Source organism: Pleurodeles waltl, chromosome 7, assembly GCF_031143425.1.
Source record: "Pleurodeles waltl isolate 20211129_DDA chromosome 7, aPleWal1.hap1.20221129, whole genome shotgun sequence".
Classification (NCBI taxonomy): Eukaryota; Metazoa; Chordata; class Amphibia; order Caudata; family Salamandridae; genus Pleurodeles; species Pleurodeles waltl.
Window position 1 is genome coordinate 1,067,904,423 of NC_090446.1, and position 26,251 is coordinate 1,067,930,673.

General features: G+C 48.0%; 1 protein-coding gene across 3 annotated transcripts in view; it reads right to left on the reverse strand.

Moving 5' to 3' along the window:
- Positions 1–26,251, reverse strand: part of SCPEP1 (serine carboxypeptidase 1) — a 196,165-nt gene that overhangs the window by 6,622 nt on the left and 163,292 nt on the right. For all 3 annotated transcript variants that reach the window (XM_069200008.1, XM_069200007.1, XM_069200006.1), the window contains exon 12: positions 4,904–5,067. In XM_069200008.1, the coding sequence (XP_069056109.1) occupies positions 4,904–5,067 (164 nt within the window). The remainder of the gene's footprint in view (positions 1–4,903; positions 5,068–26,251) is intronic.

The window sequence follows — 26,251 nt, forward strand, 5'->3', positions numbered from 1 at the left end:
GCAGAGAGCATCAGCAAGACCAGATGACAATCTCACTCTTCATCCATCCTAAGATATCATCCCAAAGTTATAATATGGCAGTCAAAAACATTTGTATATGTCAAGATTCGTCCATAATGGTGTCATACGTCTGGATTTTAGCCAATACTGAAAGTGTGCTGATAGGTGTGTATTTGGCAAAACCAAAACTGTAGCCAGATTTCACAAGCAAGGTAAGGTCTGATGGGAATTCATTAGGTGTTAATGTGCATATAATTCTTTTCACTGTGGTAAATGTTGTGGGAGATAAGAGCCTGAGAGAAAAATGTAAGGGACCTAGCATGTGATGAAAGCAGGAGAGTAGACCGTTTATCTGTCAAGTCAGCAAGTCTCTGCCTGATTTTTTGTATTATTATGTATATGAAGAAAACGTTCAGTTTGCTGACATGTAGGAAGAAGGGAGTTTACGTGAATCATAGCCAGTCGGAGCTGTAGCTAATGCAACCTGCTTAAGCAGGTCTTTTTTTGCTATGGTGTCAGTCCAGAATACCTTTTTTGTGTCAATGATCACTCTATTACATAAACACTATTGTAACATAGAAGTACAGGGATTTTTATTGTGGATTTGACGGTTTCTTTCATCTTAACACGATTCTAGAATTGGCTTACATCATGGGTTTTAATGAAAGGCTATACCACGTCGCAATATGGGTTTGAACCCTAGATGTGGAGGTAGATACAGTCCTAGAGAATTTATCATTCATGCCATTGGAGAATATTTCAAGGGGCTCACTGCAAGAGGTGTGTAGTTTCAGAGTCTATAACTCTTGAGAGTAGGGAACTAGGGAAGAGCAGATGGAGAGAAAAAGGATAAGGATTTTACCATGATGACCTTGCCATATACTGGGAGACACAATGGACAGAAATGTTTGTTTTTAGCAAAGGGAGCTTCAAGAATATGCCCTTTGATGTGTGCCAGTTCTGAAAGCAGTTAATGAAATGCCATTATCTGTCAATGCCTTGGGACACGCACTGGTTAGAGAGTTAAAAGCAGACTCTCTTTCAACCATATAGGCAGTGCCAAAGACTGATCTCACCCAACACTGAGAAGAAGGCATGACAAGCCCAAAATAGCCCAAAAAAGCTTGGATGTTCTCCATCCACTTCTGCTGTTATATGTCAAAACAGAATCATTTCTGGCGAGGCTTTGCCCACACCGGAACTGGGAAACCATTGCAAGCTTCACTTGCTTCAGAGGAATACATGGTTTAATTCCATATAGGAATACATTTCCCTCCAAGAGATCCTTATATTGTCAACGATGGTCATGATTTCTACAGAATCAACATTCAACCAAGCGGCAACATCCTCAATAGCTAAACAGTGACCTAATACATACTTCGCCAGTTGTTCGCTGGTGGGGTGGTGCTGCTGACAGTGTAGGAAGGCAAATCAGATTGTGCCCGAGGCAATATCTTGACAACAGGTGGGAAAGAGGAAATGGAAACTTAAGGTTTGTCAACACCGCTAAATACAATGATGGAGAAGCAGGGTAGCCGAAAGATGCAGGACCTCAAGTTAAAGTCTGGATCTTTTCTATCACCCCTGAAAATAAGGTAGACATTCTTATATATTGCTAGCTTAGTGAAATGTACCTTGTTGATGTGTCTGGCCACAGACTGAATGGAATCTAGATTAATAGAATGCATTCACTAGCCCCTGTAGTCAGGACAATTGATGCAAGGGATTCTGCTGTCTGGGTAGGATTGGGCAGGAGTTAAAAAGGAAGAAGACAGTTTTCTTCATCCCATGCTAGGGGTGAAGAAACATGAGAGCAAGTACTTCTCTAGCCGTGGCAGACTGGGTGGCAGTTCATCTGTAGCTATGATACACAACAACAGTAGATGTAGGCAGGCTCTCATATCTGGTGACCAGGAGCAGGAGGTTACCTCAATCTGCTCCGGTAGGCCCACTACCACTAGGAGTGTTCCAGAGAAGCTGGAAAACGGGGGCACACAACATAGTGTCTCTAAATGTCCCTAGTATGCACTGGATACAGTATGCAGTTTTATTAATCTCCAAAGTCCAATACGTGGAAGACTTGAGATTCAATTAGTCTCTATAGTCAAGTGACATGCAAGCAGCTCAAAGATCAAATCAGGGTCTCTGACCTCCAGAAGGCATGTAGCCGGAAGTGAGGGGTAGTTCTTTGTTGTACACCAAGTGGATAAGAGGTAGTATATAGGCTGGTTTCTCTTGGGGGCTTTTAAATGGAGGACATGAAGTGTTTGTTGGTCCTTTTTCTTGAGCGATGACCACGCAGGAGGCACATACGTTTCTGTCTGGGACTAGTGGGACAGAGAAAGAACCAAAAGTAGATTATTCCTTTCTCATCCAATTGGGCAGGAGGTACAAGTAAATTATTTATTCTTTCTCATCTTTGTAAACAAGTGTCTGAATGTGTCAATCGGCTCCTCTGTATTAGGAGCAAAGATCAAGAGTTGCACACAAAACCTAACCGTGGGCTATTGATCACAGACAATGGGAGGTGCAGGTTGTTAGGTCAAGCGTGCAAGGGCTTTGACCTGTTATAAGTATTGTAGGCTTTTAACCATGCCCATCTCCCGCCCATCACTTTCATTTGTTCATGGGCTTGCCCTTCAAAAATCATTCAAAGTCACTGATAAATGCTTTACGTTTGACTCGCCTTGAGGCCGTTTTTTGTCACACCTCGCAGACTGCCCTGGTTACATGGATTATTGCACGATTGCGGATATACTTCAGCGTGGGCAAACTATTTTTTTCTTTTTTTCTTTTGTCTCTCCCCTTCATGCTGCATAGTGGCCATGGCGCTCACAGCGCGAACAGGTACAACAGCGTGAACTCGAACAGCGGAATGGGCGCACTGGTCACATTGTTGGCAGTTACCTAATCAGAGTAATTTCCTGTGGTTCTCCCTTTAAAACACTTCAAATTGGTAAATGCTTTATGTAAAACAGAAGTCTTTAAACCAAAAGTGGCTTTCCCGGCACAGCGGGAGAACTGATATTACAATATTTACTGCATTTGGAAAACTCGCTCAATATGCTTTGCAGGACATTACTTTTACAAAACATTTTTGCTCATAACTCAGCCTGTGGTGGGCCTAGGGCAATGGGACCACCTTCAAAACACTGACCGCAATGTGCTCTTTCCATCTACATCATCTCTGGGTCCCCACACTATGTTAGAGAGACCCCCAAAATAATAATCCCTCCCAGCCATTCAGTGTCTTTTAAGCTTTATCATGGCTAGAACTTTTGTTTTACAGCTGGGAGACATTTTGTTTTAAAGGCCTTGTTTGTAATCATTACAGTAGGCCTGCAAGCCCTAAAAACACCCTCTGGGGGCTAAGTATATGGTTACACTGCATTACTTTCTCCGGTTTCTTTCCTGGGGTTATTGTTATGCTAACAATATGGTTACATGACCATGTTTCTTATAAATTATATTTTTGTTATGGTGCCCTCTGGGGGCTATTTTGAGCATTACAGTCTAATGCCAAAAGTTAATTTATGTTAAAGGTTTCCATGATAATTGTATATGTTTTAATAATCTCTCCTTAATACAATTATGACCATTATTCAGGCCAACTTAACATCCTTATAACACTATGACTGTTTGAACACTCTTAATATGTTTGGGTGAGCCCTCTAGTTTATTTCTCCTCTGTGGCTGTCTTGTGTCTTTTTTAAGGAATTATGTTAGCCAGCCAGCAACTCTGATGTTGGGGTGGTTAAAGTGGTATTCTATTGGAATTAGCATGGCAGATTTAAATTAAGATGCTAAATGGCAACATTTATTTTTTTTGCTGCAGAGGAAGAAGGTAAATAAAAGTGCTTTGGATATATATGCAGGGCCACTGGAATTATATGGCAGGAAAAGAAGCAATTATGAGCTAGGGTTGACCAATTTATGTGGCAAGAAAAGTCCAGTTATGAATTTACAATGCCAATGGCTCCCAACTCAAGCAAATGCAAGACCTACTGCATTGCAAATGCATGTTTTTAGAGGCACGGAATAAACTGACTTTTTGAGGGAGGGTCTCTGGGTGTGGCAGACAAGGTAGTTGGAAAAGCAGGTTTCTCTGTCCAGTCCTTGTGGGCAGTGAGCAAAAGACTGAGGGGTTCATTACGACCCCAGTGGTCCCGGACCGCCTCACTGGCGGCAGCAGTAGTACCGCCATCAGGCTGGCTGTGTCCACCAGGCGTATTATGACCGTGGCGCTGCCCTGGGGATTATGAGTCCCCATCCGCCAGCCTTTCCATGTTGGTAAACACTGCCATGGAAAGGCTGGGGGTAAGGGGCACTTGGGGTGCCCCTGGGGGCCCCTGCACTGTCCATGCACTTGGCACAGCCCCATCGCACATTTCAAAATGCACGATGGGTGCTTCTGCACCTGCTGCACATCAACATTGCCACCGGCTCTATTACGAGCCGGCTTCATTGTTGATGTGGCTTTTCTGCTGGCCCAGCGGAAAAGTCATAATAGGGTGTCAGGCATACCACCAGCACTGGCGGTATTGTGGCACCCGCGGCTTCGGCGGTCCTTAGAAATGACCACTGAAGTAGTAATGACCCCCTGAGTGTTTTATAATATATTGCACATGCGGATGGGGTGGATGCAGGTGTTGGGGACTGGTTAATCCCTCTGGTCCAGAGGCCAACTAAGGTAAAGTAAAGAAAGATCCGCCTTTAACTTCAAGCTGCAATTAAGACCCACTGTTCTCTTGAACAAGTGACTTCATTTGCAGCAGTGTTATTTTATGTACCTGTGGTTCTGTGGCCTTAAAATACCTGGTAAAGTGTTCAAGAGAGCCTCCTTACTAAACCAAAATATTGAATAACATCTAAAATGAAGAAATCTAACATATATTTAATTTACCATGTGCCCCGCTTTCAGGATCCAGTAAAAGGCAAGGTTTTCATAAGACTTGTGGAAAGCTGCTGTGTATCCCGGTGCTGAAGATAAATACAGAGGTTGCCATTTCAACTTTCTAAACTTGTCGATCTGAGACCATTTCAGCTTCTTTAACCACATCTCCTGACCTAAAACAAACATACAAGACATTAAATTATTACCTAATTCTATGTCACTTGGTGACGGTATATTTGTAACCATATAAGAACAAGTTACTCATGGAAGACTGTGTATACACATTCTACATTTAACACATACAAGTAAATCAATCACATTACTGGCTATTGTACTACTAATCCAGAAGACTGCCTTTCACTGTAAATAATGGACACTGCTTCAAGAAAAACTAGAGCAGCAAACTATTTCACACAGCAAAAAGAGGACAATTTTAGAAATAAATGAATTTTTTTTGCTCTGTCTAGCCCAATGGTGGTGTTTTTTATTTAAGTATAATAAGAATATAATACATGGTCATGCAGAGAGGATTCATTTATTAGACAAGCTACATGAAAAAGAAAACTATGCAATCTAATTCTATGTCAGGACTGGAGGCTCAGATTATGCTACTATTCCTTTACTGCAATTTTTTACAATACCCAACAAAAAAATTATTTCTAACATCAAACTACAGCTCCCATGAGTCTCCGCAATATGTCCCCACCAATCAGGGACGACCTTCCCCCTCAAATCCTCCAAGCACCATCTTGACTGCTTCTTTCTTTGCTCTTTAGCAGTGAATATACATACTTTTCCATCTTATTCACTTTATCTTTCTTGGTTGATGATTATGTTTTTTTTTCTATTAGTGATATTGCTGACTAGTGGGCTCTTGTGCTTCTGTAGGGCTCAATTTCCACACGGTCCCGATAGCAGTTTTTCTCACTGCCCGCTAATGCCACTCTCCTCATTTCTTTCACACCTCTCCACCTCCTCCCGAGACCATCACTGGAGCCTTCGATCCGTGTCAGGGTACGTTAACTAGTCGGGCCTGTCCCTCATTTAGGCATGACTATCAGGGAGCTGGGACTGCACATTTAGTCCGATTGGGCTTTTCATTTCTTCATTCAGTTACACGCTTGAAGCAGCGGAATGTGAATGCTGCGGTGATATGCCTTTTGCTCAAGGCTGCAATATCTAGAGCCGGCCCTGGTGACAGATTCAGAGCAGCGTCATGCTTTTAGAACCTTCAGCTCCCACTTGATGTCCTCGACGCCTGAGTTGGCTGAGCCTGAAATATTCCCTTTAAAGGACTCATCCTGAAGAGTCTTTCCGATCAGGAAACCATTTTATTATTCTCTGCACTGATTTGGGGTCGCTCCCCTTTGATTGATCGCTGTTTACATCGGAATTCCTGCATTATTAGACGTGTGGCTGAATGAGAACCTTTTGATGAAGAGAAGTCCAAATCTTATTCCCAGGATGATCAGGATCTATACCTGGAGTATGATTTAGTTGATGCGTTGGATGCTGCTTTCCAACAGTCTGTAAACAAGGCCCTGGCTCAGCCCTTAAACCAATCACGGCCCAACTGTAGGTTTTCACCAAGCGCCAAGGAAGGCTCCAAGATTTTATTCACTTTCATGAGAGAGGTAGCCGTCAGAGTACAGGGGCTGGAAGAGTTTATTGAAGGAGGTTGACACAAGATGCTAGGGAGCTGCAGATAGTCAAGGGTTTTCAACCAGAATTTTGTCAAACCCCATACCAGACCACACTCCAGTCTCAACTGTCTTTTTCCTCATCAAGAAGCATCTTTTATAGACTCATAGACAGATGAGCTGCTCTGGAAACTGCCTGCTCCAGTCCTTTTCCTGTCGGTTTCTGTAGCAATGTTTTCTTAGTACAAAAGAAGGGTGAAGGACACAAGTTGTTCTTGAACTTGAGAGAGTGCAATCAGTGGATCATATACAATTACCTTGCAAGAAGGGGATTGGATAGGCCGCCTAGACCTCAAAGATGCCTATCTTGCCATTCCCATTTTTGCTTGTCACAGATGTTTCCTTCCGTTAAGGTGGAGAGGAATATCGTATGAATATGTGGCCCTGCCTTTCTGTCTCTCCACAGCATCTTGGTGTTTTACCACAGCCCTGAAATCAGTTATCACACATGTCAAAGAGAAGGGATACGATTTACTGATAATGGTGCAATCTCACAAAATAATGTTGTGCCCTCTTCAGGTGACTGTAAATCTTATGCAGGACCTGGGGTTTGTGTTAAAAAAGGCGAAGTCCCTTCCTTGCAAGAACCAAACCTTAGAATTTTTAGGTTTTCTGGTAGATTCAGAGAAGTCTCAGTTATTGCTCCCCAAACACAAGTTCATGGACATAAAGGTAGTCAAGGTCGATGTTATCTAAACAGACTGTATCCTTGAGAGTGACTGCGAGGTTAGTGGGGCTTCTTGCTTCTTCTATCCAAGCAGGTTTTCCGGGCTTGCTGCACTATAGAGCATTGCAGTAGCTCAAGATTCAACATCCAAGGAGGGGTTTGGCTTACACGGAGCAGGTTCAATTGTCAAATGAGGCCAAGGCGGATATGGAATAGGGGCTAGGCCACAAAGAGGCATGAAATAGCAAGGACATTTTTAGTTCACACCCAAAGGTGATCACAAAATCAGATGCCAGCCGGTGGAGCTGGGGCACACGTAGTGGCAATGTCTCTACAGGCGGCAGGTGGCCTCAGAGAACTAGACCTCCACATCAACTCCTCACAGACACTTGCAGGATCTTTCACAATCCAGACACTCTCCCCCAAGAAAATGACAAGCTGTATTCTGCTGAAGATGGAAAACATCTCAGTGGTGCGTTACATAAACAAATTGGGGGTTACCAGGTTGCAACTTCTGGCAAAAGTAGCCAAGGACTTCTGGTCATTCTGCCTGTATCAAATAATCTACATGGTTGTGGAATACTTTCCAGGACAGTCAAATGCGATTGTGGACTGGAATTCCAGGCACCTAGCGGATCCCAGCGATTGGCATCAACATCCTCAGATATTCAGTTTGATCTAGGACACGAGGGATCCTTGCAGGATAGACCTGTTCGCGTCCACACTGAATCGTCAATTAGAGTTGATCTTCAGCTGGAGGCTGTATTTATTGGCGAAAGCGATGGATGCCTTCCTTCAAGACTAGTCAAGAGACCTGAACTACGCCTTTCCTCCCCTTTGCAATACCGAGAGTGGTGAAGCAGGTGAAGCAGCAATCAGCAGAGTCAGTGTTAGTCTCTCCAATTTGGAAGGGCCAACCTTGGATTCTGGTCCTTCTGGAGTGGACGTGCGATCCTCAGTTGCCCCTTCCCTTCTTTCCAAAGATGCTGAAGGGCCCTCGGGAGGAGATGCATCCAATGGGTCTCTCAGGGCAGCTGTGCTGGATAGTCTGGAGGCTTTCTGGCAATAATGGTGCCTGCTAGAATTTCAGGCAAAGCTGCAGAGTTCATTACTCAAGCATGGGCTCCATCCACCTGGAAGCGATATGTTTCAGCCAGGAAATGCTGGGTGGCTTGGTGTCTGGAACGAACCTGGATTCTGTGGAAGCAGATGTAACAGAAATTATGAATTTCTTATCCTAAAAGGCCATTAAAGTTTTATATTACAGGTCAGTGAGACAGTACAGCCATTTCCGTGAGACAGTTACACTTAGGTAATGTTGCTGTGGGATGTGCCCTGTGATTTGAAAACTCCTGAATGGTATCAGAGTAGAAAATCCCCCAAAATCTAGATGTTTTTCTTCTTGTGATATTAATGTGGCTCTTCATTTCATTTCATTTTCTTGAGGCTTGGCCTCCTAATGATCAGTTGATCAGGGAGGAATTGTTGACCACATTGGCTATCCTGTCGAACCTTCTGCAGGAGAACCTTGATGTGAAGGCGCTGGATCTTGCAGGTAGAGAATTCACTCCGGAAGGAGTTTTGTTTTCTATCACTAGATGAACTAAATCTTTTACCAAAACTGTTGATTATCCAGCTTTTCCTTTTAATGCTCATTTATGTATAGTGAAATGTTTGAAAGTATACAAGGATTGTACCAGGTTATTGAGGCAAGATCCTAATGGACAATTGTTGATTTCTCTGCAAAAAACGTTTAAACTGGTTTCTGCGGCCACTATAGCTCGATGACTGATACATGTGATGTTAGAAGCTGGGATTGATATACAAGCTTTTGACACTCATTCAGTCAGGGGTGCCATAGCATCTAAGGCATTTGCTCTGGGTTCCACAATACAGGATATCATGAAAACACCAGACTGGTTAGCAGACTCCATGTTTAAGCAGTTCTACTATAAGCCCATTGTGGAAGTAGCCTCAGTGGTGGTGAATAAGCTTTGAACTACCATAATCTGAGCCTGACATAGAACGAAAAAAGTGCTAGCACTAGCACCAAGAATTTTAAATTCTATTAAGGACATGGAGGCAAGGATTATCCCACCCTGGGGCCTGTGTACATTTTAAGATTTAATAATTTTCCATGCACAGTTCATGTCGAATTGTTATGATACTTGCAAATTACACTGTTAAAGAATGCACTGTTAATGTATACCCACCCATTTTGTTTGTGTTGATGGGGATTGTGGGTATTACGTATACTTTATTTTCTTGTTACAGGCTCAGATCAGAACCAAGAGTGAGGATGTGGATGGTTGCAGTTTCCAAGGAGTTTCACTTTGTGCAGTTGTTCATGAATAAGTTCTTTTTCAACAAGTTGTTGCCAGAGGGTCCTAGATGTGTTGGCCCTAAAAACGTTTGGTGTTTGGTTCGGATATTTCTCTTGGACTGTTGGTTCACAAAGAAGGAGGCAATCAAGATGGTGTTAACAGTATTTGAGGGGGCAGGTCGATCCTGATTGGTCGGGACATATTGTTGAGACTCCTGGGAAATGTAGTTTAATATTGTAAATGTTTTGTTATTGGCTTCTGAAAATAATTGTGATAAAGTAAGAGTGGGATAATCCTCGCCACCATGTCCTAAATAGAACCAAACATTCTTGGTGCAAACGCTAGCACATTTTCCATCCAACTTCTTGAAACCTGAAGCTAACACATGCCTCGGTTTGGAAGTCTTGAAAGTTATCATACAACTCAAAGGTCTTACAATTTCTTAAAGGGATATGATACGTCAGTGAAGTGCCTTTTATACATCACATGCCTACAAACTTCACTTTGAAAAAAAGAGAACACACATCAACACATTCTCTTGTCTAATTGTATATGTTTGATTCCTCTTCCTATGAAAAGGTTACAAAGAGGGAATAACTGGAAGGTGAAAGAAGATCCGGAGCCCAAAGCTCTACCAGCAGAGATTGCAAGCACAGCCTGCCACGATTTAGAGAAATCCCTGGTGCTTGAATGCAGATTACTTCATACAAAGCACCTTGGGATACACTCTACTTACCTGGATAGAACTCTAAGCAAGAAGATCCGACAGGTTCTCTGAATGATACTGAACTTTATAAACACAAAGCTCTTTTTGAGAATTTGTTTTCTTATAGCCACTCGAGGTCTGTTTTGTGTATCCTTGAGCAAAAGGTTCTTGTATGTGAATTTCTTTAAGAATATGGGAGCCACTTTTAGATGACTGCTTGTTTTCCTATTTATTTTTGTGGCATATGCTTGCAATAAAATAAATAACCATCCCACCAGTTTTACAATACCAGACCTATTGGCTTTGCTAATTTTTGCTCTCTTTGGATATTATGCTCCAATGTTAAAATGTAATACATAACGTTAATTAAGGGTCACAGTACTATGTAGTAATTTATTTCATCACACAATTCTTTGGTCATGTTTTAGGCACTAAATGTTGTGTGGTCTTCGTAGATAAACACATTAAATAAAATATTCAAATTGAAGTAAAATGTCATGCTCTCTGTGCTTAAAAGGTCTGCTGTAAACAATCAGTCACCCAGCCACTTAAATCACAAGAGTAAAGTGGAAGCTTGAAAACTAAACTTGTTTCCGGAAGTGTACCTGAAATGGTTAAATCACCTAGACAGCACAAGTGTAAATGGCTTTACTAATTATGTTTCCACTAATAACTCGAAAACACATCCATTATTACTATTTAACCACTGGTCTTACAAATGCAAAGCAATCTAGCTTCTCTTGTTTCAGCTTCCCAAAGACTCCAGAGACACCCATGACAAAAACAAAGCAGAAGTTGGTTTCAACCTGGGATGATCTGAGGGACTATGAAAAGCATACAAACCTCATACCTCCTGGGCTCAACCTCCAACTTCTCATGCCAAAGTGAATGTCCATTTGCAATGTCCCTTTAAGGTTTCTCAGAGTAGCAAGAGAAGGAGGCCTCCAGTCAGTCTTCAATAAGCAGCTCAGCTAAAGCAGTTGCTTCAGTGCATATGGCTCATAAAAGTTAATTCAATCTTTACTCAGAGGATTGAATTTCAGAGGAGACAAGTGAGAGTGGTCCAACATCAAATGCACCAGGGCAGCAGGTATTAACAAACTGATTATTAGTGGTTGGATGTCTCCCTTGAGCAGGCATGCACCCTGCAATGAAAGGTGGACATTTTATGCCTGGATCCATCCTCATACTTGTTGTCTCTGGCATTTTACCGCTAGACTCCCAAGAATTCCTTGTAATGCTGTTGCGTGGGAATAGGAATCCCATTACTTTTGGAAGGCGTCAACTTACAGTTGCAATGCCTACTGCTGGAGGCAGTTTAAGACTCTAAATACTACCATTAGCAAAATACCTGTGGAACGCCCTGATAGCCTTCTGAGACGCACCCAACCTCAGGATCACCTGCAACAGGAAACTGTTTATACAGTCTCTTGGAGCATACTCCCGGTCATAGCAGGTGGACCATTACTTTGGAGCTAAATCCTTGCTCTAACTTAGTATAAGCCTCTAAAGTTATTCAGCGTGTGCAGTACCTCAGAGCAACCTCAGGTGCAAGGCTGCGTTAATTAGGGAAATCCCCAGTGGAGGACCGCCCACAGGCTCCTTACTATAACTATTTCTAATATAGTATTTTTCAAAACTAAAGCTGGGAGCAATCATAATTAATCCCATCTGAAGAACAAAGGACAACAAAATAATGGCAAAATGGCACTTTCCTTGACTCCAGTGTAAAAAGATCAGAATCAGGGGTGTAGACTGGGGTGGGGGTGGGCATCCGATTTTCTGATATTCGCACTGGCATTTCATGTTTTTCATTGTTTGTGATGAGGGGGCCTTGAGGGCCAGTCCAAAAAAAAAGTGTAGCTTGTGAAGAGGTACTTAAAACCCAGTATTTTGTAAAATAACCATGTTTCAAGACCTTCAAAAGAGAGATGAGGAGGGGCGTTGCCAGGCAAGATAGATGGCCCTACGCACTAAGCCCGAGCTTCGCAGCCCCAAGTCATAATCCTTTACAATCCTCCCTGCATGTGAGGTTTAAACCCTGAAAACTGGGTTACTTAATATCCTGAACTTGATTGCTGTACGACTGCACTAGTGCTTCTTAGGAGGAGCAGCTTTGAGCCTTTGGATGCTGCAAGGCACAAAGGAGGGCCTCTACACACATGGTGCAGCAGTGTGGGCCAACGGTGCCAGTGGAACGAAGGGAGTCTGGCAACCTAGAGTGGGGAGCTCTCCTAGAGTTCCTGCTGTGCTGAGGAGGCTGTGCCACTCACTGACAGGTGCCGGCTGGAGCAAAGGCAATACTGTTTGAACTGGGGTTTCTGGTTGTCAGAGTATGCACCCTGTACAAGCAGAAACCACCACTCTTGTCAGGGTAAGTTAGATACACACTTAGAGATAACCTGTGCTCCCCCTCTGGTATCTTGGCACAGAGTTGTCAGGCTTATCCAAAGAGGCAATCTGTAAAGTATTTGTGCAACACGTTCAGACAGTAACACAATAAAAACACCACAAAAATACTCCACACAGGGTTAGATAAATAGATTCTGTTTTTATGAGTAAAACAATACCAAAGCGACAAAAATACAATAAGCAGAAGCAGAGGTATGAATTTTAGAAGAATAAATCAAAAGTAGTGCTCATAAGTTAAGAGGTTAGAGGTTACTTGAGGTAGTGCTACACCGGGGTAAATACAAAGTTCACGTCAACCGTGATGGAGAGCAGGCTGGGTAAGGACCCATGTAGGGCTCGCTAAGAAAGTACCTTGGATGGACGGAAGAGTCAAGGAGTGATGCCAAGGTGATGCATTGGGTTCTAATACATGCCAAAAGAGGATGCTTCGTCGTCGAACTGCGCATTTGTAGATGCAATGCCCTTGAGGTGTGGCGTCAAACCCTTTGTGATGAAGGTGATGCTTCATCGTCTAGGTGTCCAGCCGGCAATGTGAAGGCACTGTGCTGGGACCGGTGGTGATCCGTCGATCTTGAGCCGCACAGTCAGCAATGGGAAGTCCTCATCCTAAGCATCAGTGGTGATGCATTGCAGTCGAGAAGGGATACGGCAGTTCCGATTGGCACAATGGCAGAGAAGCTTTGGTTTTCAGGGGTTGTAGCACAGATACACACTTCCAAGGGCCCAGGACTGGGTTGGCACCACTTGGCAGAGCAGGACTCAAAGCAGACAGAGTCCAAGTACTGGTTGCAGGCAGACTTTAATGTCCTTGAGACTGCAGAAGAACAGGGAGAAAGCCAGCAAGCCTTTGGAGTCACTCTGGGTTCAGGTGTGATGGGTCCAGTCCTTGTCCTCAGCAAAGCATAGATCAGCAGGTAGCAGGGCAGCTCAACAAAGCCGAAAGCAGTCCTTCCAGGGCAGCAATCCAGCAGAGTGGCAATCCTTGTAGCACAGCAGTCCTTATTCATGGCAGAGTTCTTCAAGGGTCCAGTAGTATAGTGTCTTGGTAGGGTCAGAGGCCCAGTATGTATACCCTGTTGTGCCTCTGAAGTGGGAGTGGCTTCAAATAAGGATCTTTGAAGTGCGCATAATTCCTTTCTTCCTAGCCCTGGCTCCAGACTTTTAGTAGAGGCATTCAGCCCTTTGTGTTGGGACAGGCCCTCTCTTTAAGGTGTGTCAGTTGCTCCTCTCTCTTCCTGCCCCAGAAAAGCTATCAGAATGCAGATAAATGCAAGGAGTTCTCTGTCACACCCACCCTTCCTGTGTTTGTGGCTATCTAGAAAGACTGCACAAAGTGTAGCTGTCACCCACCCCAGACGTGTATTGGAGACAGGCTGCAAGGCACACAGTGTAGTCGGAGCAGAGAAAGGCCCAAAGTGGCATTTCTAAAATAGTAATGTTAACTTCAACTTAACCATTAAAGAGGATTTATCATTATTATTTAAAAAATATGAAACATGACGCACCTGCTCCTTTCTAATCAGGGATTACAGCTTAAAAGTGTATTAAGGAATTCCCAATGATAGTCTGTGAGAGGAGTAGGCCTCACAGCAGTAAAAAAATAATAATAATAATAATAATAATAAAAAAAATTAAAAAAATCGCTGTTTGTCACTACCAGGACATGTAAAACGTAAATGTACATGTCCTACCTTTTCCTTACACAGCACCTTGCCTTTAGGGCTACTTAGGGCTTGCCTTTAGGGCTACTTAGGGTCCACCTTAGGGGTGACGAGTAATAAAAGGGGAGTTTAAGGCTTGGCAAGTAGATGTAAATGCCTAGTCAAAGTGGCAGTAAACTGCACACAGGCCCTGAAATGCCAGGCCTGAGACAGGTTTGAAAGACTACTTGTGTGGGTGGCAAAATCAGTGCTGCAAGCCCAGTAGTAGCATTTAATTTACATGCCCAGGGTATACGGAATACCACTTTACAAGTGACTCACAAGTAAATTTTATTCTAATTGTATTACACCAATGTTACCATGTTTTAGGGGAGAAGCACATGCACTGGTCAGCAGTGTAAAGTGCTCAGAGCCCTAAGGCCAACAAAAAGATACAGCAAAAAGTGGAGGTGAGCAGGCAAAGTTTGAGGAAAGACGACCCTAAGCATAAAAGGTCTAACAGATGCCCGTGGGCCAGCCTGGCAGCAGCCTGTGAGGTAGGCCGTCACGAAGTGGGGGAGGTGGACAGGCAGGTCTGACCTGGCAGGTAGTAGAGGATCTGGGGCTAAGCAGGGACCCCTTCTCCCCCACCCAGGAGACACCAAAGGCAGAAATGCGCTGAGGATAGAGGCTGCGAGGCCCATGCTGGAGTCGAGAGGCCCAGGAAACAGGAAACAGGGAAATCAGAGCATTCGTTGCTGAGCGACCTGAAGGAGAGAGGACACCAGAAATTTCCGCAGGACTCCGTGGCACCTGCAGATAATCCTTCAACTGCTGATCACCAGCAGAGGTTGGAGCTGTGCAGAGAGGGGGGAACCCAAACTGAGCACGCAGCAGGGGGGGCGTTCGATAGGCTGCAATTAAGGACATCACAGGGGTGGCCACGACTGCGTCCACTGTGCCCCTGCCTGGGAAGGAAGGCCCGCTGGGGCCCTGGTTAAGGGTAACAACCCTCCAGACATCTGCATATTGGAGGAAGCAAAGACCAGGGGGCAATGCTGCAGTGCAACCACGCCTGAGGACCTGGATAGCAACAGAGCCTGGGAGCGTAACAGATCTCTGTGCACTGGCTCACCGAAGTGTGGTGGCCCTTAAGGGGATGCGAGTCTTGTTGAACAGTGGCACTGGGTGTCTAATGTGAAAGTAGGACATTAGCCCAATGGGAAACGCAAGGACACAAGGTGTGCGAGAGCCTCACCAGGCATAGGCCACAACAGCAGTGCTGTGAGAAGGTGCTGTAGATGCAAAGTCCTGGCACAATCAGCGAGGGACTGTAAACCGTGGCAGGGATGCGAAGCTGAAGTGTGCCCCTCAATGCCCTGGTGCTAAATGATGGGACGAGAGTAAAGTTGGAGTGGTAGAGCAGTAAGCTGCCTCCTCCTCCAAGATAAAGAGATATGGGTGGGCTGGTTGGATGCACAGGAGCACAGACTAATAGAGCACAAGGACCAATACGGGAAGGATAAGTCGGCCAAGAGTCAACAAAGTAACACAATCACAATCACCCAGTACACTATGCAACAGGCCCTTCCGCAGCTTAGCACATGCCAACCAGGGTCTTCTTTGACTGAAATGGTGGAGAAGCCCACAAGAACAGCCACCACAGAAGCAATCCAATGATGTGTACAGCTCTGGAGGGTAAGATAGATACTGCCAGAACAGAAGTTGCCCTACTGCGCACAGGCCTCCTAAGAGTAACAGAGAGAGAGTAACTGTGGCAGAACAATCAATTGAAGACCTGGATAAAGATGTCGCCACCCTCAAGGAACAGGTTGTGTGGTTCACGGCTGCTACAAAGGTACTGTAAAAGAGGGTGGAGGAGACTGAGGGCAGGTTCTGCCATAATAATCTGTGGTTGGTAAGGTTCCCTGAACGTGTGAATGGGGAATCAACAAAGAGGAATGGGTCACCCATACCCTCAGACTGTCTTACATGTTTGTGGTAGAAAGAGCCCAATGGGTGCTTTGGTGATGATTATCGCCAGGTGCCCCTCCAAGAGTACTGATTGCACCAATATTTAACTACTGTTATAGAGAATGCATCTTCAGGGCAGTCCATGACGCAGGGGTGTTGAAGTATGAGAACCACACTACAGGCATTTTTACAGATTACAACCCCAAAATCCAAAAACAAAGGAAGTCATTTTTGGAGGTGAAGCAAAAGCTCAGAACTATGGGACTGTCATACATGTTGTTCCCGGCACAAACCACAAGTGATCACCAAGGCCAAATCAAACTTCTCTGAGACACCAAAGGATGTGTGGGCATGGCTTTAGCAATGGGACAAGGCGCCGCGGTGAGAACGAGGAACTCAGATAATGCTGCAATGGAGGAGATTTGGGAGACCCACAGACATTAGTCGAGGTAGCTCTTAGGACCAGTCTACATCCTGGAGCCGTCTCACGCTAAGAATCGTTGTGCAAGAAGATGGCACAGTCACCAATGAGTAGATGGACTGCAGCAAGAATGCGCAATCCATACATGGGGTGTGAATAGTGACCTTCCAGATACTGCACAGATGAGAGGCACCCCAAACCGAGCGAGAGAGAACACTGGTCCTTATAGGGAGGTGTGGGATATGGGACTAGAGTGTAAGTATTGACTGGAGAAGGGGGATGGGGGCATGGTTATGAATCTGTGTTACAAATGGAAATACATGTGAAAGACTAACAAGATTATGACCCAGTAGTAGCTTAACATAACTGAATTTCACGGGACGTTATGTAAGGCTTAATAGGACAGACAAAGGGAGACCTTGTATGATGCTCCATCCAGAATAGGGTGAGGGCAGTATCAGATCAACTGACTCCTGCACACTGGTGGGTTTAGAATAGTTTTCTGTGTGATGCGTGGGCACCAGTTTGAGCAACAGTGTTAATCGCATAGCACACAAAGGGGGTGGGTAGGGGCACTAGAGTTACTCTTAACACAGGATGGTGGGAAAACACAATGCTGTGACGTTATGGATCTGAAGTGTTTACCTGGGGAAGGATGAGACGGGAGGGGAGAGGAAGGGGTGGCATGGTTGTTTGTTGTGTACATGCTAGGTTTCACAATATACTTTTGGAAGCTCAGACAGTTTGCATCAGTCCAGACTGCGGGGGCAAGGGGCAAAAGGTGAGGGTCGCCCACAGGGAGAAGAAAAACAGCAGGTGCATCCGTCACGTAGATGCAGACTTATAGGGCAAAGGCCCGCTCACGAAGGGGGCTAGAGGGGCTGGAGCGGAAACCCTTCCTAGGCCCGCAGGAAAGCGTGCCAAAGGAGCACGCAAACAAAGGGAGCCCGGGAGTGGCACCCATTAACCCCCCCTCACGCCCTCGTTACAGGGCAGAAGGGGTAAATCCAGCTTGGTCCAATGGTAGGCCAAGGAATCATTTGAATCGTTTCCCCCTGTGCCCTTGGGATGCAGGGAGCATAAAAGATATAAGAGGCTGCCCGGGCCGGAACCCCCCCTTTCTCAACTGGGCAGCCTGGCAACCATGCTACAAAAACACCCTCCCACCCGCACCAAATACAAGGTACCCAGCAAGTCGCAGGCTGGGACTGAGGGGGTGCAGTGTAGAGGAGCGTTAAGGAACGTGGAAAGGCCACACCCAACACAGCGGGGAGGCATGGCTACTTACCTTGGGATGCCTCACGGCAGGGTAAGGTAGTCGGTGGAGGTACATAAAACACACCACTCGCAGCCCAGGTCTGCCGGAGAGCTGGACATAAGGATTAAACAAGGTAGCGAGTTAAGCCTAAAGGAAAATGAGTACCCTCCTACACAAAAAAGGATTAACGCCAATGCCAAGGGGCAAGATACCCAAGGGACTAAACGCTTGGGTTGATTTATGGCAAAAATGATTACTGGGCATGTGATATGCAGATGTTGGGTGATTTATGTGATATGGTAACATGTCAAAAGTGACTTATGACACAGAATACACATAATGTAAAGCAATGAAGATCATGGGCGTTCAGTCACTGGAGAACAAAGTGATTTATGACAGGCAGATAATTTAAGGCCTATAATTGGCATGCCGATATGTGGTTTGACACAATGATTTATGGCCCTTTTAAAAAGTAAGAGCAACCATGCTATAAATCAATATTAATAAACTGCAGCCAACATTTCCCAATCAAGAAAATAACTCATGTATTATGTGAAGAATTTCGAGAATGGGCAGGATATGGGGGGGGGGGCTTAAGATACTCACATGGATCATCCGGGGCCTGGGTAGTTACGTGAAGTGCCATAGGGTGCTGTCGTACCTGAGGCGTAACATAGTGAGTGTAGCCTGTGTGCAGGAAACACACCTAATGGAGGAAGAAGCAGGTGCATAGAAGAAGAAGAAATGGAGGGGCCAGCTGTTCCACTCCACGTATTTGTCCAATACCCACGGGGTGATGATCTGGGTGGCACCTGGGGTGCTCTTCAAACTGACGTATTCAGAGGTGGACCCAAGTGGACAGTATGTCCTGGTGCAAGGGACTCTGGATGGCGTAGCTATGACTCTACTGAACGTGTATGCTCCCAATGTGGACGATATGGACTTCTTTATAAGTTTACAGACACTTGTGACTGACAATATGCAGAGTGCCTGTTGTGGGTAGGGGGCTTCATGCAGAGTTGGAAAGATGGTCTTCCCGCGCCCACACCAAACCTGGCATGACAAAACACAATTAAGCATAATTTAGGGTGCAGGCAAATCTAGAGGGACAGGCTCAATAAGCTCACATGTTTGGAATACAGGCAATGGCACCACAGTGACGGGGGATAAGCCAATTAGGTAGCTGGCAGTGCTGCATAGGTGTGAAACAGGCAGGGCACCCACTGTTGTATTGCGGCGGCTAGATGGGACGCTTTCTATGTCTCAACAGGCCATTAATGACACTCTGAGGGATCACTTGAGGGATGGTTGCAGGAACTCTTCCACCCCACAATTTCAAGGAGGTAATGATATGTATGGTTCCCAAACCAGAGGTGGGAGATGAGATGAGCCCATCTTCATAAAGACCTCTCATGATTCTTAATGTAGATACTAAAGAGTTTTGCAAACTACTGGTGGTAAGGCTGAGAGGGGTAGTGGATTCTTAGTGCATTAAGACCTATGTGGCTTTATGCCGGGGCACAGCAGGGCCCTCAAATTACGGAGGCTTGCATACGTTCTGCACTTTGACAGAGTAGGGAGGGTTTAAACTCGGTGTCAGGGGATATCGTCAAGCATACGACATCCTCGAATGGGCATACACACTACAAGTGTTGTGATGGATGGGATCTGGGCCTCATTTCTGTAATTGGGTGAGGCTGTTTTACACAGCCTCGGATTGCGCAGTGGAGGAATGGTCTCTGTGAGTTGGGCAATGAGAAGGGGCACACAACACGGATGCCTGTTGTCCCACTTACTTTTTGCCCTAGCAATGGAACCCCTGGAGTCTCAAATATGTGATGTTATTGGGAGCGTGGGGTATCAAGGTGGGGGACTCCACACATCTTATTTCCTTGTATGCAGATGACGTGCGATTCTATCTTTGGCGACACACTGAGGCAGTTCCACAACTGGTGATGTATCTCCAAGGATCAATAAATGTAAATCGCTCTTATTCCCACTGGGGGCACTGAGTAGGGCCCTAGGGGAACCCTACCTAGGATTGGACTGCACTAGGAAGCTGAAACTTTTAGATATCTGGGTATCATGGTCGTGCACTCTACGGAGGGGCAACGTTGTCACAGTTTTGAGCCACTGATGAGAGGACTGATGAGGTCGGTATACTTCTGGTACTCGCTGTCACTGTCTTTGGCAGGAAGTATTGCTGTGGTGAAAATGGTGCCCCTCCCTAGGTGCCTCTACATCAGTCAAAATGCAATCTATACATTGCCCTGCAATTGTTTTAAGACCCTGGACAGCCTTCTAACCTCATTGATGTGGGATGGGAAGAGGAGAAGGGCAGCATGGCCTCTGCTTAAACTAGACCTCCTAGAGGAAGGCCTAGGCCTCCCGGACTTGGAGCTCTAATATTATGCCATGAATTTGCAATATGCGACTCGCTGGACAGCAGGTGAAGGTAATTGGGAAACGTGGCTTATGAGGGGCACTTAAGGTATACAATCGCTACTGACCTTGCTTATGAGAGGTTCAAGAATGCTGAGAGATGTCCCATATGTAATACACCAGGTGGCAAAGGTATGGGAGAGGGTGGTAACCAGGGTGCCGCCTTTTGCAAGGAAAGTCTTCCCATGGACCTTAATGTCATTTAACTGGATCACTGCTGTTAATGGTGCTGTGGAGGGAAGGAGGGTGTGAGATGCTGAGTCACAGGAGGTATTTGCGGTGGGGGGGGGGGGGAATCAGCCAGTTCTTACAATATGTTAAATTGGTGAGTATTGTGCAGGAAACCTGGATGTAGTTCACCAACGCACCCCAACAGATGGTAACATTACAAGTGACGATGGCAGGGTAGGGGAGGCAACTGGTGACGCTCCTCTATGGAGCACTCAAAACAGACAAGGTCAGGCTTGGGTCCAGGGAGCTTCGAGCATGGGGTGAAGAGTTGGTGGCACCCCTGACTGTCAAGGTGCGGAATGAAACCTGTGAATTGGTGAAACGTGTTTCATGTAATGCTAGGTTTATGCTGGCACACTTCAATTAAGTCAACCGCACCAGTCAACTCCTATATTTGAGGGAGGGGGGGGGGGTGACCTTCTTTTTGCATTTTGCCTGGAGGTGACCAGGAGCGCACGTCTACCAGTCGTCAGTGGTCATGTGACTGCAACTATGACAGCATTGGAATTTGAGCTGACACCCCAGGCGTGTTTGTTGTGTATAGTTAAACAGCCAAAAGAGGGAAATATCCAATGGAAGTTCCTATAGTTGGGCCTGGTCTTAGCCACGGGAGGGTGGCAATGGGGTGGCTTAGCACAAGAACTCCATCCATTGGTCTGTGGCAGGTAGTTGTCATGGAATGGGCAATAGCAGAGGAAATGCGCATGAGGATGCATAGACAGGATGACAAATTACAAGATGACTTAGAGGTGTGGACAGCTTTGCCGGACACAATGCATATGGGGGACGGATGACAGGAATGCAATCTCAGAACGATGCTCAGTCTGAACATACACCAGGGATAATGCCAGAAGAGGAGGTGAGTGAGGATCCACCATGAGTGGCTCCTTCGGAACGGTATGGAAGAAGACACACAGAGATCTTGTCTCCGGTGATGTATTGCCTTCGACGCTAATGTGCATTTGCCAAGGAACTCATCATGGTGACTGATGTATTTGCAGGTGGGGGGTATAGGGGGGTGGGTGGGGGTGTTCGGGGGTAGAGAGCACCTGGGTAGGGGGAACCTTACCACTGTGTAATGGCAACTAAGGGCTATTATCTTGTCTGTTATGGTTCTGTATTTGAGCTTTTCAACTCTCCTGGCTACTTCTGTATGAAGCGAAAGGTATGTTCATGCAATAACCAATAAAATATGGTTTTATTTAAAAAAAAAAAAAAAAAAAATGACAAGAGTATGGCCCTCATTCTGACCCTGCCGGTCGGTGATAAAGCGGCGGCCAAGCCGCCAACAGGCCGGCGGTCTAAAATATGCAATTCTGACCCTGGCGGGAACCGCCAACACAGCCCGCCAACTTAACACTCCGACGCCACAGCGATAAGAACACGGCGGAAACAGACTACGAACGGGAAAACGCTCACCTCTACGCACTCCACGCGAGATTCCGGCAGTATGGAACCAGAGTTGCAGGTCATCCCCGCACTCCTATTCCTGCTCATATACCAGGAGCACGCCCGGCGGCGCGGAAGACATCGGTGAGTACTGCACCTACGACACAGGGGAGGGAAAAGATTACCGGCACACACCCACCCACCCACACCCACTACAACACACACATCAATGCATTCCCACAGATCACTGTCACAACCCACAAACCACCCCCCTCCGAAATAATGCAAAGACCAAAAGAAGAGATCATAAACGGGCAGATATATTGAAATATGTACACCAGTAATCCCAATAAATAAACTATGTACAAAATATATACAGCTACTAAATGTAGTCCAACCACTGTCCGTGGATCACAGGGGTCCTGTGCAAAGGGGCAAGGCCCAGTCCCACGACAAGAACTCCACGGAGAGAACACTGCAGGGGCATCAGAAAGAAAATAGGACAGGCACCTCAGGGGGAAGGGAAGGGGGGGCACCTCAGCCACTTAAGTACACGACGCCAGATCCACGAGGGGACTCCATGACCACTGGCCCATCCTGGGGAGAGCAAAGCCACAGTCCAAACAGTCCATACAGTGGGTGGCCTGCCCACTGGGCCATCCTGGGGAGAGCAAAGCCACAGTCCATACAGTGGGTGGCCTGCCCACTGGGCCATCCTGGGGAGAGCAAAGCCACAGTCCATACAGTCCATACAGTGGGTGGCCTGCCCACTGGGCCATCCTGGGGAGAGCAAAGCCACAGTCCATACAGTCCATACAGTGGGTGGCCTGCCCACTGGGCCATCCTGGGGAGAGCAAAGCCACAGTCCATACAGTCCATACAGTGGGTGGCCTGCCCACTGGGCCATCCTGGGGAGAGCAAAGCCACAGTCCATACAGTCCATAACAGACCCCACTGCCACTGGAGGAGGCAAGTTGGCCAGAGGACATCCTGCAGCCCTGCCCGAGATAGATCCTGCCCTGCCACGTCTGCCAAAGGGCCAGCGGTTCTTGCCCTGAAGGGCCCAGTTCAGCGGTTCTTGAGACGGCGGGGCCCAGTTCAGCGCTCCTTGCCTTGAAGGGCCCAGTTCAGCGGTTCTTGAGACGGCGGGGCCCAGCGGAGCGGTGCGTGAGACGGCGGGGCCCAGTTCAGCGGTTCTTGAGACGGCGGGGCCCAGTTCAGCGGTCCTTGCCCTGAAGGGCCCAGTTCAGCGGTTCTTGAGACGGCGGGGCCCAGTTCAGCGGTCCTTGCCCTGAAGGGCCCAGTTCAGCGGTTCTTGAGACGGCGGGGCCCAGTTCAGCGCTCCTTGCCTTGAAGGGCCCAGTTCAGCGGTTCTTGCCTTGAAGGGCCCAGTTCAGCGGTTCTTGAGACGGCGGGGCCCAGTTCAGCGGTGCGTGAGACGGCGGGGCCCAGTTCAGCGGTTCTTGAGACGGCGGGGCCCAGTTCAGCGGTCCTTGCCCTGAAGGGCCCAGTTCAGCGGTTCTTGAGACGGCGGGGCCCAGTTCAGCGGTCCTTGCCCTGAAGGGCCCAGTTCAGCGGTTCTTGAGACGGCGGGGCCCAGTTCAGCGCTCCTTGCCTTGAAGGGCCCAGTTCAGCGGTTCTTGCCTTGAAGGGCCCAGTTCAGCGGTTCTTGAGACGGCGGGCCCAGTTCAGCGGTGCGTGAGACGGCGGGGCCCAGTTCAGCAGTTCTTGAGACGGCGGGGCCCAGTTCAGCGGTCCTTGCCCTGAAGGGCCCAGTTCAGCGGTTCTTGAGACGGCGGGGCCCAGTTCAGCGGTTCTTGAGACGGCGGGGCCCAGCTCAGCGGTTCTTGAGACGGCGGGGCCCAGCTCAGCGGTTCTTGCCCTGAAGGGCCCAGTTCAGCGGTTCTTGAGACGGCGGACGGTCTATGGCCAACTGCTAATTGCCTGGTGGTGCCCTCCTGGGCAGCGGGGATGGTGCTCCTTCACTGCCCACCTGGGCTGTGGGTGGTGGGGCCCTCCTGGCCAGCTGGGCTGGGTCCTCCCTGGGCAGCGGCTATGGGGGTGGTGGGCTCTCCCGGGGCAGCTGTGCCGGTTCCTCCCGGGGCAGCGGCTATGGGGGTTGTGGGCTCCTCCTGGGCAGCAGGCCTGCTGCCTGACCTCTCCGACTTGCTGCCCTTGCCCTCCTTAGTCGTGGGCCTGTGGCCCTTTCCTCCCTTTGGAGCTGTGGCTGGTGACTGTCTCTGGGTGGTGTCCGGGGGAGATGTAGAAGGCGGGCTCCTGCGGCGCCCCTTCCGCCTTCTGCTCCTCTTCCCAGGGGGTGGGCTGGCTGTCCCCTTCCTGCTGGGCGAAGATCCAGACATGCGGGCTGGCGGGCTCCAATACCCCTGCACCCTTGTCAAGGGGGCTGCAGGGCTGGTGGTGGCTGAGGTGCTCTTCTTACCCCGACGAGAAGGAGGGGGGGGGCTCAGGGTCAGGAAAGAAGTTAGTAGTGGCGAGGAAGAGCTTCTTGGGACAATGGAGAGTGGTAGGTACAGTGGGAATGGGAGTGGAGGGAGAGGATGTGGTTGTAGGTGAGTCACGTTTGCTGTCTTTGGGTGCAGGTGCAGGAGGGATAGGCTGTCGTGAGGTGGATGGCTGTTGGGTGGGTGGGTGGCTGCGTTTGTGTGGTGTGGAAGAGGGGGTGACAGACACAGTGGGAGAGGACACAGGGGACGTGTAAATGGCAGTGGGGGTGGTGACTGCACGTGTGCGGACTGGAGTGGAGGGTGTGCTGGTGATGGAAACACTGGCTGATGGTGAGGTGAATGGTGGTGTGAGTGTAGACGTCACAGGGAGGGAGGAGGGAGACGAGGAGGTGGGGGTCACAGAGGTGGTAGTGACTGTTGGCATGTCTGCATCGGAATGTTGCGTGTGTGAATGTCTGCGTGATCTGTGGTGCTTATGTTTGGATGAGCTTCTCTTGGGTGTTGAGGTGTGTGCAGGCTGGTCTGATGGTGTGGGTGGGACAGGCAGAGGAACAGGAGACTGGGAGGAGGGAGTTAGTAGAGGCAGGCAGGAGACAGGGACAATGGCTGCCGTCAGTGCTGAGGCCAGTGCCTGGAACGATCGCTGATGGGCAGCCTGACCCGAATGAATGCCCTCCAGGTACGCATTGCTGCGATGAACCTCCCTCTCCACCCCCTGGATGGCATTCAAAAGGGTAGTCTGCCCAACAATGAGCGTTCGGAGGAGGTCAATGACCTCCTCACTGAGGGCAGCGGGGGTAACAGGGGCAGGGCCTGAGGTGCCTGGGGCGAAGGAGATGCCCGGCTTCCTGGCAGAGCGGGCACGGGGCGAACGCTGAGGGGCTGCTGGGAGGGCGGAGATGGTGCGCTGGGTGGCGGCTGTACCTGTAATGGCGGGGGGCACGGATGGTGCCACCCCCGCAAGGGAGCCCCCTTCCGAGGACGTGTCCGTGTCGCTGCAGGGTCCAGTCGTCCCCGTCGTGGAGCTCCCCTCACCCTCCGTCTCACTGGTCCAGTCTGACTCTGTGGCATGGCCCTCCTGGGCCATGTGAGATGCAGCTCCCTCCTGCCCCGATGCCACTTCTCCTCCGCCTGATGATGCTGATGCACACAAGCACAGAAAGACAAACAAAAAGGGGGGGGGAGAGAGAAATAAAGGGATATTGAGTACATGGATCTCCGGTACAGTTAGCGGACATGACAGACACAGATGCCCCCTGCACTAAGTTGCGCACTTGGGGTCCGCTACGCATTCCGTGGAACATGCCCTACACGCCTAGAGTTGACAACTGCACCCATGGATGACACGGCCCAGGGATGGCTGTACTGACAAACTACTGAGGGTGGTGGCTGGGGACACAGGGGCTTACGGGGGTGCCCAGCCTACAGATATCGCCCTGGCCTAGGGGGACCCCCAGCCCTCCTCCCCTGCGCGACAACAGAGTAGATAATGCTTGTACTCACCCCCTTGTGTCTGCTGTGCTGCCCTCACGCGCCCATCCAAATCAGGGTAGGCCACCGCCAGGATCCGGAACATCAGGGGGCTCAGTTGACGGCAGGCACCCCGCCTACGTTGGGAGGCCATCCCCAGCAGAGACTCGGCGGTCTTCTTGGTCCCGCGGCGGATGTCCTCCCACCTCTTGCGGCAGTGGGTGCCCCGTCGATGGTGGACCCCCAGGGTCCGGACTT